The sequence below is a fragment of the Artemia franciscana genome, chromosome 12 (genome assembly GCF_032884065.1).
Source record: "Artemia franciscana chromosome 12, ASM3288406v1, whole genome shotgun sequence".
In the NCBI taxonomy this organism is placed as follows: Eukaryota; Metazoa; Arthropoda; class Branchiopoda; order Anostraca; family Artemiidae; genus Artemia; species Artemia franciscana.
Window position 1 is genome coordinate 11,170,480 of NC_088874.1, and position 15,511 is coordinate 11,185,990.

Genomic DNA, 15,511 nt, shown 5'->3' on the forward strand with positions numbered 1-15,511 from the left:
AGCAAAAAAACGAACAAATGCAGATAAAATAAGATAAGATATGTATTTATTTTTTAAATCTCTGTCACAAGTCCACAAAGGGCCAAACTCGGACTTCGGAGTGGACGAATCATATGGTTGCACTAAAGCTGGCAAAAATCATAATGAATAATCATTTACGAGTCAATAATTAAACTGTAATAAGTCAGTAACAGGGCTAAAAAGATAAAAAACTGTTCAAATTATACAAATACAAATCAGAAAAAAAAATTAAAAATTAAAAAGAGAGAAAGGGGGCAAAATAAGCGAATAAATGCAAAAAAAGAACAAGATATAAATATATATGTAAATTAAAAGGGGCACTAAAAAAGTGGCAATAATTTAAGTGAATAAATAATTTAACTGAAATGAATTATATGCGAAAAAGACTAAGAATAAAAAAAAACATAGATAGAAACATTTATAAAAAATTTCAACGAACTGGACTATTGTAAAAATTGCTACTGATAAGAACTAAATTTTTTCTGTATCTTTCTTGACTGAACGAGTTCTATTATTCAGAATGGATATTTACCTTTATTTGGAAGGGACCTTTTCTTAGGGCAATAGTTGCTTTGAAAAAATATTTCCCAATTTGAAAATGATTCAAGACTTCAAAGATTATGCATCGTTCCCAAAGTGAGGCAACAAATTCGCTCTTCATCCCTCTTAAGTCTGTTACCCAAATATATTTAGAAAGTAGACACAGATTAGGTCACTTCTTCCTAATACTGTTCAATGAGATTGAAGGGGTAGGAAGTTAAAACAAAAAATTTCCCATAAGTCGTTACTTTGTTTCATTTGTAAGGGTGTTTGTGTAGCTTTGTATGCTTGTCTTTTATAAACCTTGATGGATATTGCAAGGGTGTTTGTGCAGCTTTGTATACTTGTCTTTTATACTCCTCGATTTTGATGGATATTGCTAGGATGTTTGTGCAGCTTTGTATAATTGTCTTTTATACTCCTCGATTTTGATGGATATTGCAAGGGTGTTTGTGCAGCTTTGTATACTTGTCCTTTATACTCCTCGATTTTGATGGATATAAATAAATGATTAAGTAATATTAAATAAGGGCATATTTTAGGCTCAAGAAATCGTACATCAAACGCTTTAGATCTGACTACCAGCTTGGAAGCAAGTTTTCATATTGATAGTGAAGGTACAACAGCTGATGAATCCAAGAACTAAAGAATCTGATGAAGAGTCAGCGCTACCTAACGAATAAGTATGTCGACGGTAATACAATGTCGTGAATTTCTTTTTTCTTTTACTCAGTGACGCGTTTTATAGCCTATTAGCTTTGTAATACGCCAATCTTTTTAACAAATAAATCTAGAATTATACGATTTTGTTACAACCTAGATAGTCTATCCAAAACCAAAGGGTTACGTGGGAGGATATTTCTATGGAGGAATTTTTCATGGGGGAAGCCAGATTTCCCAGCATTATGGTGAAAGAAACCGCAAAATCCCGATTAGCAATTTAAAAAATACTGGAATAATTTTCAAGGCTAAAACTTGCATTGAAATTACATATATAACTACTAAAAGTCTGGAAATTTATGAAGAGGGGAATATCACCTTGATTTTGCCGTAAAGGTAATTAGGGTTTTTGACTTCCAATAGGACTTAGGCTTATTGAATCTGTAAAAAGTTGTAGCTTTTTACAGAACATACAATTCCCTTGGGACTTGGTTGTTCTTAGATAGAAAGAGTGAAGTATTTCATTACTGAATACATCTCTTCTCTTTTTGTTTACTCCCCCTACATCCTCTGAAGTAAGCACGTCTCTGCAACAATGAACAGTGGATTAAAACATACTTGGGAACTTTTTGGAATATAGTATATAGAATGTAGGTTACATTTTGGAATTAAAATTGAATAGCTGTGGGCTTCAAGCCATGGGTAAATGTGCCAAGACAGATAGTTCAACTGAGTAAGAGGCAAATCTGGCATTAACCCCCCCCTTATTAGGATTGTATAAAAATTATGTTGGTTCATTTGTTAATAGATGAGTCTATCTATCATCCGTCCATGCGTCATTCCTAGCAGTAGAACTAAGATAGATAGTCATAGAGCTAATATAGTCATAGAACCTATAGTTTTTCAAGTGTTTGGTTAAATGGCACGAATAAACGGTGGGAGTAAGTGTGCCTCTCTTATTTGACCAATACTTCTATGTAGAAATAGAATCGTTGGAGAGCAAAAACTATGGTTAAGTTTACATTAACCTCGACGACTGCGCCTTACTCTATTTGGCGATATTTTTACTCTATTTATTACTCTATTTATACCATAGGAATAAACTATAGAGCACTGGCAATCAGAGACGAGCATGTAGCCGAGAGTGTAACAAAAAAAGTAATGCCAAGCCATTTCATATTTGAAATACATTCGAGTAACATTGTACCCACATGTAAAGGAGGAGGAGGGTTAGAAGTATTAAAGCAAAGAAACTCGAATTTAGAACGCTTACAGAAATTCCAGCTTTTCGAAAGGCATTAATCAGAACATGTAGATTCTTAGTGAGGCTCGACCTAATATGGCTGACTGTATAAGCATAAGCGTCAGCATAAGCAATATGACTAACACAAGCATTTTCTATAAGCATAGTAGGAAAACTAGGGGCGGAGGTTGAGAATTAGTTAAAGACACGGTGGATTCTTGCTAGTTTTTCAAGACTTAGTTAGGCATGCCTAAGCTTGTAGCTATTTACTTACCTAGGAAAGTGATTTACATGGTTTGTGCGAAAATATTTCCTATGGTGTCCTATCTTCTTCTTCAAATTCTCTAATCTGAGTATATATGACCTTAGATGAGATTAGTGTCGCGTGTGCCATAAGATATCCAACGTTTTTCACAATAGTACAAAAGGGAAGTGTAAGTAGCTTCCATATCTTCACACAACGTTTTACATAATCTAACTTATAATGTACCTTTATTGCGTAATTTATGGTTTTACTTTTGTAAAAAGTTCCTCACTCATATTTTTGATACGAGAGCTGGTCTATGGGATATACAGTGCGTCCACTCATAGGACACATTCCATCAGGGATGTTTTTATTTTCATTAGTGCTAGAAGCAGGGTCGTAATTTCGTCAAAATCTTGGGGATGGGGGCAAAGTTGGAGCCAATTTTGCCAAATCACGTGAAAACGACAGTAAAAACTAAAAAATTAAGCAGTTTGGCACCATAAAGGTACTATTTAGAAACTTTAAAAGTAATATAAAGGTACTTTATAGTACAATATAAAGGAAATATGTACTAAAAAACTGATCTGTTTCTGTTGATGCTTGAATTATGCAGCTTTATCTTAGTCTTTACAAGGTATTGAAAGAAACTAAATTTCAGCTGGGGGAGGGGGCAAAATAAAGTGATGGGAGCGGCAGTTGCCCATTCCCCGTAAAGCCCCTGGCTAGAAGGTCAGTTTGTGGTGTCGTGACATTAACTTTGCACATAAAGTCAAATACAATTCTCCCACAATATACCTTTCTCATTAAAAAAAAAGAACTTTTAACTTTATTCAAAATTTCTCTGGGTGTGACATTGCAAAAAAAAAATCTTCAGTTATATTATTCTATTCAACACATTCAAAATATATAGTAAAATATGTGGTTTTAGCTGCATCAGTTTCTTTTTCTACTTTCAGGGCAAATCTGGTATTGCGTATCTGAGAAACTAATTGATCGCAAAAATCGTTTCGATCAATCGTTAACGATCTTCTAATTGTTCGTCCCTGAACAGTATCTATAAAATCTTGCTAATTTCACCTTGAGATGGCAAACACAGTTTATATTCAGCCTCGGCGTCTCAATCCCGTCAATCACGAACGGGATAAGATATTTTGCGTGACTACATAATTTTAATTTCATTTGATGTTTTTTTAGTCCTGGCTAGTACTCGCGCCACCCCTTAGAGTAATCTGTGCCTCCCTAAGGAGGCGCCCCTCTCAGTTTTGAAAACGCTGATTTAAACATAAATATTTCAACTGAGATTAAAATATATTTTCAGTTACTCTAATTTGCCGTCTATTATTTAGGATAGTCTATATTTTGATTTAAACATGGAAGAAATACCTCTGAGACTCCACCCTCAGTTACTCGTAGTTTTTACCATGTCCCTCCAAGATTTTCTTTAATTCTATATTATTTACCTGTTTCCACATTGTTTTACCTACCCCCCTCCAATAAATTTATGCGTACATACCAGCCAATGCTTATGAAAGCCCGAAGGAAAACGGAAATACTTTAGAAGGATCAGAAAAGAAGTGGCTTTAAAACGTCTATTTTGTTTTATTGATATTTAGAATATCGAAAGAAAAATACTGGAGAAACCAGATGTAACCTATCACTAGTTATGAGAACTAAGGGCCATATTCCAGTCACGATATTAGATTTGAAGAAATGAAGAATGGTAAAAATAGCCAACATATTGTAAGGAAAATGTCACTGGTAAGGAAGAGAACCTGCAGGAAGTTTTCAGGGTGAGGGGTTAATTCCTCGAGAAGGAAGGCTTCGAAAAATTGTCAGACTAATTTTATAGTTCTCCGTCTATTACATACCACAAAGCTTCAGATATATTTTTGCATTCTAGGGGGCGAGGGGGGCAGTGGCTTACTAGGCCCATAATAACCAGAAGTTTTAAAAGGTATTTCGGGAAAAAAACTGTCTAGTGAGGAAGAATTGCAAGCAGAAGCTAATTCAGGAATGTTAATTTTTATTTCAGTTTATCTTAATAGTAAAAATTTATGGCATAAGCAAATTAATGGGAATTTTGAATGAGAGCCTGAAGCCCCCCGAAAATAGCGTCAGCTTGAAGTGAAAGCTGGACAATTGGAATCAACTCGGTTAAAATCATATTTTAAAGTCACAGTTTTAGCATGGAGAGCATATGCCTCCTTTTTGGCTTTTTTTTAGGGGTGATTGCACCAAGCCAGTGACTGTGAATCATTGGCGGGGGGCACATTATAAAAGAAAATCACCATGAGTGAGTCACAAACCCTGAAGCTCACGCTATTATATATTCTCATCCCAGAGCAATATAGCCGTGATCCAATCATTCGTTATGTTTTATTAATTGTGTAAATAATTGTTCCATTCAGTTGTAATTAAAATGTTGAGAAGGAAAATAAATATATAAAGTTAAGTGGGGTTAATATTATCCCCATCATTTTCTAAAATAGTCCATTTTAAAGCATTGAAGGGGTCGGGTGATTATTCATTAGACTCAGGAAGCGGGTGCCTCCATGCTAGTTATACCACTGGGGGGGGGGCGAAAACCTACATTTTCCTCTACGAGCACTCTTTGTGTGAGGGCTCTTACTGGATTAATAGTAGCCTAGTTGTATGGGCCAACGTTTTGCAAATAAGAAAATTTAGTTTCATTTTTTTCTTTATCGAACAGAGCATTTGTAGACAACTAATCCAAACGGTAGAATTGACCTCGTGATATACTATATATAATGAAAATGTCCTAGTTCAAATAATGTGTCAAATTTAACCATCAAAATACACAAGAAAGTTTCAAAATTGCTTAAAATCTCAATTTTAATACTGAATATATTGGACCATTGTCGTCAAAAATACAAAGACAGTTTTAAATTAGTATTAAACATAAGAAAAAAATCAACAAAAATGAAAAAAGAACATCAGCCATTTCAGCAAAATAGAAAGAAACAACTGAAAATCGATCTGTTTACAGGAAAGTTTGAGCGGTTCCATGAAACAAATAGTAGAGAACGATTCCGATCTATGTTTTATTTTGATGTATCGATTAGTTGGTCGACATTATGTCCACAATTTCTTGCGTATATTCATCAATATGGAGCATGATCTTAAGCGTGTTTGTCGTAAAGGTTTCAATTCAACTAAAAAATAACACCAGTAATAATAAAGATCCTGGAAGCGACCTTGTTGAGGACCATAAAAAGAAACACGGGAAATTAAAGCAAATTGAATTAAAAATTTAGAAAATTATAATTTATAAATGGGGGATCACTGGGCAGAACTGGAAATACACTTGGGACAATGAAGCAACGGTCTGATATATGGAGACAGAGGCCTTCAGAATTATTACTATTAAAATAAGATAATAATTGGGAGGGAAATTTTTATGGTAAGCAGAGTATGCAAGGGATAGATTTAATTTTCTGATGATTTGTTCAAAAGGGATAATACCAAAATCGGAGTAGAAGTCCTAGGTGGGATATAGTCGGGGCAGCCGAAAAACTGCTTTGACGGCACGTTTTTTGGGCAGATTTTAATTTATTGGTAACTGAAGGATAAGTCTTGCCCCAAACAGATCCGCAATACAAGATATATGGGTAAATAAAAGAATAATAAAGGGTGACAAGAATATCAGGAGGAAGAAAATAATTCACACGATTAAACATACTTACCTGTCGCAAGATTATGGCTCTGATGTAGGAAACATGCATTGCAAATGATAGGAAGGAGTCTATTTGGACACCAAGAAACTTGGCAACTTCGACCTGCGGGAGGAGATTGGTAGAATATTTTAGGCCAAGTGCTTGCTGTGCTTCATTTTTTTTGTAAGAGGTTCGAAATAATACAACCTGACTTTTCTTGCTGTTAATTGTCATGCAGTTAACGAGACACCACTCCTTTACTCTATTCAGAAGGATTTGGTGACGACGGATGGTAAATTAGAGCCGGTGATGAAAAACTTGCTATCGCCAGCAAAAAGTACTGGGTGCACTGATGGACCCAGGTCCGTAACCAAATCATTAATATAAAGGAGAAAAAGTATTGGACCAAGAACAGAGCCCTGCAGGACGCCCCTCCAGACAGGTAGGGGATGCGAAGTCACCCCGCCCAGGCTCACATTCTGTACTCTACCAGAGATAAGAACCGAACCATGAAAAAGGAACTCCACGAATTCCTAAGTTGTTGAGTTTACTTAATAAAACACATGTGATCAACAATGTCAAAGGCCTTAGAAAAATCCAGAAATAAGCCCAATACAGTATTTTTAAGGTCAATTTTGGAAAGTATAAACTGTGTGGTGTTGATTAATACATGAGCAGTTGAAAATTTGGAAAGGAAGCCACATTGATGAGGAGAAATCAACGAATCTGAAGGATGAATTCCAAATAAAAAGGGAGAAAGACGTCGGAATTTAATTCTTTCGAGCACTTTAGACATAACTGGGAGAATTGAGATTGGACGATAATTACTTATCTCAGACGGATCGTCTTTTTTATGAATTAGGATAACAATTGCTGATTTAAATATTTCTGGGAAGACTCCGTTGGTCATAGACAGGTTTGCTATGTGCACAATGGGTTCACAAACATTGGAAGATACGGTCCTAAGAAGCTTATTATTTGTGCCAAAGAAGTCAGGTGTACTACTATTAGAGAGAGATTTGATAACTTAAAGCACCTCTTTCCTATCAGTTGGAGAGGAAAACATGGATCTGGGATCCTTGCTAGGGTGCATTGACTGGGTTAATTACTTTCTAAAATAACGTTTAGGTTTTCAATAACAAAAAGGTACCTTTTGTACCAAAAAAAGTACAAAAAAGTATTATATGCTATCCATAGTGCTCATTAGTTAATTGCAATGTACTCATTAGGTCAAATTAATGTTAAAGAAATACGGATTCATTAATAGAAAATACTAATTAGCGCTTGGAGATTTGTGGGAAATTTTTCCCACAAAAGCAGCAAATTTCACGCAATGCGTCCTTACCATGTTCGGAAAATTCTATGCGTTTGGCTTCATAGCTTAACATACCCAAACCATTCTTGATAAATGAAGCGAATTTTTTTGTTACTTTTTTTAGGTGGATGGATTAAATTCTTTTTTATTGCGGACATTCTTGAAAATCACAGCGTTGGCACATTTTTGCAAAAACTAGAAACGGTATTTTTGCCGTATTTTGTAAAGGAATTTGCATTGGAAATTGAAGCTAAAAAAACAAAACAAAAAAGAACCTGATATAATTTCCCTCTGTGTCCTTGATTTTATTACTGTAAAGAAAAGACCCCTGAAAGGTAGAAGAAAGTAGCTCAAAAAAGCAACAGTTGCAAATAAAGGAGTGCATAATGTGACAACTATAATGATAGTTGTTACCAATGAAAAAGAAAAACCTTAATATTGCAGTCAATCTCCATAATTATCAACATGATTGAAAAGATAAATTGAGATAACCCAACTAAGGCTCTTAATTTTCATCAGAAATCCTATGTTTACAGAATCAGATTCATTTTTTTTTGTAGGATTTGTTTTTTCATTAGCATATGATTGTCAAATTCTGTATAAAATCATGCAGGAGAAATTCACACGTAACATTTTTTTTTTCACAACCTTAGTCCATTTCAGCTTCGTGTCTTTTCGCTGGCTATATATTTTTCTTAGTTTCTATTTCCCAATTTCAAAGACCATAAATAAAGGCAGATTGTGAAAAACAAAAGCAATAAATTCACTTCTCGTTCGTCATTGTGCGCATTCCAAATATTGTTCTTGGGGAGGGGGATTTAATTTACAGTTATCTGAATTTAAAAAGTTAAAGCTGAATTAAAAAAGTTAAAAAAAAATGAAGCAGCAATTTAGGAATTTTTGAGCATATATTTTGTACAGTAGCATAAATCTACTTCAAATCTACAAATCTTCTTGAAGTAGCACAAATCTACTTCAATAAGTACAACATACCAAACATTTCTGCAGTATTTAAAACGATATTTAATATGGCCTCCCCGGCGAAGGATGGGATTGAGCTGCTCTTTGGCTTAGTTAAACATCTTCAATAATGTCTGTCCCACAATCTAATCAAATCCCAATTCCACCACTAAAAATCCTTGCAGAATCTAGGCGTAGAATCTACCCATAGCTACACACCTCTACTTGAGGATGTCTCGGTTGTTCTTCTAAGCTGCTCTTTGGCAAAGTTAAACATCTTCAATAATGTCTGTCCCACAATCTAATCAAATCTAAATTCCACCACTTAAAGTCCTTGTTGAATCTAGGCGTTTCTAAATGAAAAAAAAGAAGGGAGGTAAATAAGTTTTTCCATTGCAAAATTAATCACCATTAAAATAATATAAACCAACAATAGAAAAAAGAATACAATGCTGGAAGGAATAAGAGTACAATACTAGTTTTAATTATAATGTACCAATCATGAGAATAAATTTCAGAAGCTTTTGGTTTTTGATCATGTGTTTGGCTAATGCGATATGCAATTTAGCATATTCAAGATTGTTCCAAGAAGATATTTAGGTAAGATAAGTAGCCCATTTTTTCTTGTTTTATATATATTAATTTTTATTTTAGAAGATTCCGACATGAATGTACAAAGTTGGTCAATGAATCGTTTCAAATTTAAAATAATTTAAAAAACAAAACAAGTGAGGTAGATCGATTTAGTTTCTAAACTGCTAAAATAATGTTGGTCGTAAGTCCATTGCCAAGTTAATTCGAAGTTTCTAATGTATACAATCAAGATCAAAAAATTTAATAGAGCCAAAATACATAACAAAAATTGTTAGAAAATTTGCGAATTATAACTAACCTTATCATCATCACTAATAATCTTCTTCGATTTTTATAAACTAAAATTATAACATCATAGCGTTATATCATTCAAAAACAAAGTTACATAATAAACGAAATCTAAAAAACACCAAAACCTTGCCAAAAAGTAAAATATGGAGGGATAAAAATGAGCAAGCACCACTTCATTCGCCGTTTTCCAGCATATGGGTTACAATGAAAAATCACCAGTAGATGGGGATCTTCACATTTTCAACCTGTTGGAAAGAAATTATAGCGCTTCCTCAAGAACGACAAAATTATTTTTACTGAGAGCAATTTACGTTAAACTGACAATCAATTTTTATTGAACAGATACACTAGAGTGATAGTGATTTCTGTTTTCAGCGAGGAAATTATTTTACTGAACTGGTCGATATGGAACATATACGTTAATATCAAACATGTTTGATATTAACACATTCTATACAAACATAATTAAAAGAAAACGCATCTTTGAAACGTATTTTATGATCTTTTCATGGCGTTTGAGTACTTTAGTAAATAAAAGAATCATTCTTTATTCACTTGGATGAATGAATCTCGTAATCTATTTGCATTAGGGCTAATTTTCTATTGAATTACTAGTATTGTATAGCTAATATACTACTTATTGTCACGACCAATATTTCTTCTTCTGAATCATTTGAACAAGGAAAACCTTAAATTTCAAAATTTTGAATATGTTTTTTATCATCCCGTTTCTCTAATAAATGATGCTGCTAACAACTTTCACCAAAAAACGTGTTCCTGTTACTACCAAAAAACCGTTGATATTTCACCACCAGGATTGGGAAAAATAACGAACCTAAAGATACGTCATTGGGTTTTGAGCGAAGGATTGACACAATTAAATCTACAAGCATTTTTAGTTGATACATAAACTCGGCACCCAATCTATGTGTTACAGCCCCATTATCTTTATCAACGGCTTTGAATTACCATGTTTTCGTCGATGCCCAACGTTTTTTTGTTTTTATGTGTAGCCATTGTGTTCATAGATATTATTTGAAGGCGACTTCAAATTTATGTTGAGGGAGGGAGCGGGGGACGGGGACAAGCCAATTTTTTTCTTATCCTCACGAAAAAGTATGCGCTATAGGTGTTGTTATTTTAAAGCCTTCCATGCGATAGGCTTCGCAGCTTGTGCTTTTAAACTTGCTTCTAATCCGTATATGCAGTTTCTTCTTTGTTTAGGTTGGGAGTATTTTTTGCTTGGATTCTAAATCACACACTGCCAAAGACTCAATTACAAAAACACAAAAAAATTGTGTTTAAATGGATAACGAAAAATGTTGTGAAATATATATATATATATATATATATATATATATATATATATATATATATATATATATATATCTAATAAAGGTATGAACAACATTTAAAATATAAGGTTACCCATGACTATCAAGTCTTAGTTTTATATTCCTTTTAATTGGAGGGGGCTATTAATTTTTCAAAGACAGTCGACAAAAAGAGAGGTCGCCTGGTTTCTCGGTTCACTTTCGTTAACCTTAAATATGAATTTGTAAACCAATATTTATAGAATTAAGAATTTATAAAAAACATCACCTGGCAACACTCCGGTGGAAGTATTAGAACAAACGGTTTTTTAATAAGTTTTTAAATTTTTTTACAGTTTTTAAATTTCTTTTAACGTGTATCAATGCTCTATAGGGCAAAGAGGATAATGTCAGGACCAGTGGCATACCGTTATAGATGGTGCCACGGGTCGTTCCATAAAAGATAAAATATAAAAAAAATGTACGACGAACAACATATTCCACCTGCTATTTATTTCATGACCATTTATCTGTGAAATAACTTAATTAATTTGGCCAAAAAACAGCAAACAAAGACAGCGCTTGCAACTACAGTCACTCTTCCAAGCACAATTACGTAATGGAATAAAAATATGGACGGATAATTTCAACTGGATTGAACAACTTCACACATAAAAATACACACATATAAATAAGGCACAAACTGTCAACTTTTAAAAATGAAAAAAAGCAATGCAGTGTTTAATTAACTGAAAAAAAGATATTCAAAACAAGAAAACAGGTAATTTGATTTTAAAATATTTTTTATAGGCTGTATGTTTAATCCATACAGATTAATTAATGAACTGTTTTGATTCATCCACAGTTCTAATTCCCTCAGTTCCATAAATCTCAGAAAGTTACTCAGAAAGGCTGCAAATCACTGTGCCGCGTGCCATTTTGTAAGTAGTCAAAATAAAATTTTGCAAAAAAAAATTTTAAACCGTGGTACCCATATCTGAGGACTTACGAATTCCTACCATTTTTGCGTTCGGTTTTTACAGACTAAACAGTTAAATAATATCTTCAGTATCATATGTCTGAATATTTATATTTGAAGTCTGGCTTTAAAAGAAAAAAAAATATACGACCATGGATTAAGTTTGATACACACCTCTGACGAAAACGCGTAATTTCATTTCAATATTAGAGTCCAGAAATATAGTCAAGCTACATCCCTTTACATTTATTGCAACAGTCAAATGAAACTAAGACTGCATTAATAACTTCAGAACCCATTGTTCCAAGTTTAAACAAATAATTAAAACAGCTGGGTTCATCTGCAAAGGACACAGATAAAAGGCGTATCATATATAATATATCTTGTCTGGGGTAAAGGACCGGAGTGATTACTTAAAAACCAAGGGTGAAAATTAAATTGGATATACAGCTGAAAAGACAAAATTTGGTTAAATTACTTTCAAACTAAGTTGATTAGCTCTAAAAAAGCCCTGGAAATAAGAGAAAACCACCGTAAGTTCGTACACCGTAAAATCATTCCCAAAAATATATTCAAAATGACCTCAAAGGTCACTGAAATGACATTTGAAGAAAAATAATACATAAAATAAAATTAAGTTAAAAATTAATGAAAATGAATAACTGAAATGGAGGTTTATTTGATTTCTTCTTCAGCGTTTGGAGATGGGGCTGAATTACACTCTAAACCATGAATAGGGTTTATAATATTGAATACAGTCAAAATGTATTTTTAGATACTTATCGAAAACAACTGGCATTATATTTCAAAAACTTAGATTTATAATGACAGATAAATAGCGCACATCTATAATGATGCACCACTACAACGAAAAGATTTTATTTACTCCCTTTGCCACGGTCTAGGAACAAAATCAATTTACCCTTCCCCACGGACAATCACCTGGGTTTAAAAAATACGCTTTAACACTAAACAAATCAATGCTGAAACATAGGCTTACAACAACTTGTTGTATCTTTAACTGGTTTGCATTTAAGATAATCCTCCAAATACTGGCACGGACACAAAGCAGAATGTAAATGACGCGGTCGCGGAGGGTTACCAATTCCTGCATCATTATTGTCAGACTCGTCTATTGTCCAATCTAACCTATGTCGCAGATAATCTTTCGCCCATCGCTGAGAATATCGAATGAATAATCTTTCGGCTTTCTCCTTTAAAAAAAAAAATATTTTGATTATCAATAATTAAAGATATATTAGTATAAGATTAAACCAAGCTAGAAAAACCAAAGACAATGAGAGATTGACGAGACCGGGAACTTAAGTTTGTTTTTGAAAAAAATCAACGACATCTAACGTTTTAAAGTCATCTAATGAAAAATTCAACCAAGCAACAATCAACCCTAAAAAACGCAATGTACGAAAATCTAATCTGACTAATTGAACCGAAGCAAAATACAACTCCTAACAAAGCTCCACCAATCAACAACTTAGTCAACTCTAAATCGGACCACGCACAATTCAAATTTTGCTAAATCGAGCACAATTCAAATTTTACGCGATAGAACTCTTTTTATTTACCAGGATTACAATTTGCGACTTGGAATTTTGTTCAATGTTTTATTGAAGTAAAATCTCGCTCTTGCCTTGCCTGAATATTTTTTGGTTTAGATTACAAAGGTTAATATTTATTTAATTGAATCCAGGTTTTGCAATAATTCAGTACCAATTTTAAATAAATTGAGTTTTGTGTCAGCTAATTTTTGCTGGGTTGAGTTTTGCAATACTGAATTTTAAGCGGCCTGAATTTGGATGTGTCCGGTTTGGCGTATTATGTGCCCAGTGCACTTAAACAAGAAATGAATTGGCGAAAGAACATCCATAAATGTAGAATACGTACCTGTTTCTTCACAACATTCCTTCCGCTCGCCCCAGACACCACAATATCTGCCTCAGGTAAGTCCATTCGATTCCTGAACTCTTGACGTCGACGTTCTGCCTCTGCATCCCCTTGAGCAGGTTCTGTTTCACCAGCTGCAACAACTGACTGAAGTTTTTTCTGAAAAAAATTAAATGCTGACCTTATGTCATCTGTAATGACATCTACTTAAAGGTGACCATATTAACAATTTAATAGTTTTTTTGCAATATAAATACCTTGAGTAAATAAAAATGAAAATCGCTTACTACCATGCATGTAACTGAAACGTTATGTTCTGAAATTTAGAATAGATATCACGAGAACTGCCAGCAGAGTTATTAGACCTTCTGGGTCTTCTGGGGATTTTAGAATAGATATCACGAGAACTGCCTGCAGAGTCATTAGACCTTCTGGGTCTTCTGGGGATTTTATAATAGATATCACGAGAACTGCCTGCAGAGTTATTAGACCTTCTGAGTCTTCTGGGGATTTTAGAATAGATATCACGAGAACTGCCTGCAGAGTCATTAGACCTTCTGGGTCTTCTGGGGATTTTAGAATAGATATCACGAGAACTGCCTGCAGAGTCATTAGACCTTCTGGGTCTTCTGGGGATTTTATAATAGATATCACAAGAACTGCCGGCAGAGTTATTAGACCTTCTGAGTCTTCTGGGGATTTTAGAATAGATATCACGAGAACTGCCTGCAGAGTCATTAGACCTTCTGGGTCTTCTGGAGATTTTAGAATAGATATCACGAGAACTGCCTGCAGAGTCATTACACCTTCTGGGGATTTTAGAATAGATATCACGAGAACTGCCTGCAGAGTCATTAGACCTTCTGGGTCTTCTGGGGATTTTAGAATAGATATCACGAGAACTGCCTGCAGAGTCATTAGACCTTCTGGGTCTTCTGGGGATTTTAGAATAGATATCAAAAGAACTGCCTGCAGAGTTATTAGACCTTCTGGGTCTTCTGGGGATTTTAGAATAGATATCACGAGAACTGCCTGCAGAGTCATTAGACCTTCTGGGTCTTCTGGGGATTTTAGAATAGATATCACAAGAACTGCCGGCAGAGTTTTTAGACCTTCTGAGTCTTCTGGGGATTTTAGAATAGATATCACGAGAACTGCCTGCAGAGTCATTAGACCTTCTGGGTCTTCTGGGGATTTTAGAATAGATATCACGAGAACTGCCTGCATAGTCATTAGACCTTCTGGGTCTTCTGGGGATTTTATAATAGATATCACAAGAACTGCCGGCAGAGTTATTAGACCTTCTGAGTCTTCTGGGGATTTTAGAATAGATATCACGAGAACTGCCTGCAGAGTCATTAGACCTTCTGGGTCTTCTGGGGATTTTAGAATAGATATCACGAGAACTGCCTGCAGAGTCATTAGACCTTCTGGGTCTTCTGGAGATTTTAGAATAGATATCACGAGAACTGCCTGCAGAGTCATTAGACCTTCTGGGTCTTCTGGGGATTTTAGAATAGATATCACGAGAACTGCCTGCAGAGTCATTAGACCTTCTGGGTCTTCTGGGGATTTTAGAATAGATATCACGAGAACTGCCTGCAGAGTCATTAGACCTTCTGGGTCTTCTGGGGATTTTAGAATAGATATCACGAGAACTGCCTGCAGAGTCATTAGACCTTCTGGGTCTTCTTGGGATTTTAGAATAGAAATCAAAAGAACTGCCTGCAGAGTTATTAGACCTTCTGGGTCTTCTGGGAATTTTAGAAAAT

The 15,511-nt window shown here is 34.5% G+C and overlaps 2 protein-coding genes across 6 annotated transcripts in view; one reads left to right on the top strand and one right to left on the bottom strand.

Annotated features, from left to right (window-relative positions):
* The window catches only part of LOC136033676 (PAS domain-containing serine/threonine-protein kinase-like), a gene marked incomplete in the record, with an annotated part of 89,488 nt that extends 88,126 nt beyond the window's left edge, over positions 1–1,362 (top strand). The window contains 1 exon segment of the mRNA XM_065714511.1: positions 1,104–1,362. Coding sequence (XP_065570583.1) covers positions 1,104–1,207 — 104 coding nt within the window.
* Positions 1,363–5,789: 4,427 nt separating this feature from the next.
* The window catches only part of LOC136033678 (uncharacterized), a 37,013-nt gene continuing 27,291 nt past the window's right edge, over positions 5,790–15,511 (bottom strand). For 4 of the 5 annotated variants that reach the window (XM_065714515.1, XM_065714513.1, XM_065714514.1 and 1 more), the window contains exons 6-8: positions 13,740–13,898; positions 12,838–13,051; positions 5,790–5,884 (exon numbers count right to left, since the gene is read on the bottom strand). In XM_065714515.1, the coding sequence (XP_065570587.1) occupies positions 5,805–5,884; positions 12,838–13,051; positions 13,740–13,898 (453 nt within the window). In that variant the 3' untranslated portion in view covers positions 5,790–5,804. Of the gene's footprint in view, positions 5,885–8,996; positions 9,014–12,837; positions 13,052–13,739; positions 13,899–15,511 lie in introns of those variants that run through there. The other variant, XM_065714517.1, reaches the window with a different exon arrangement.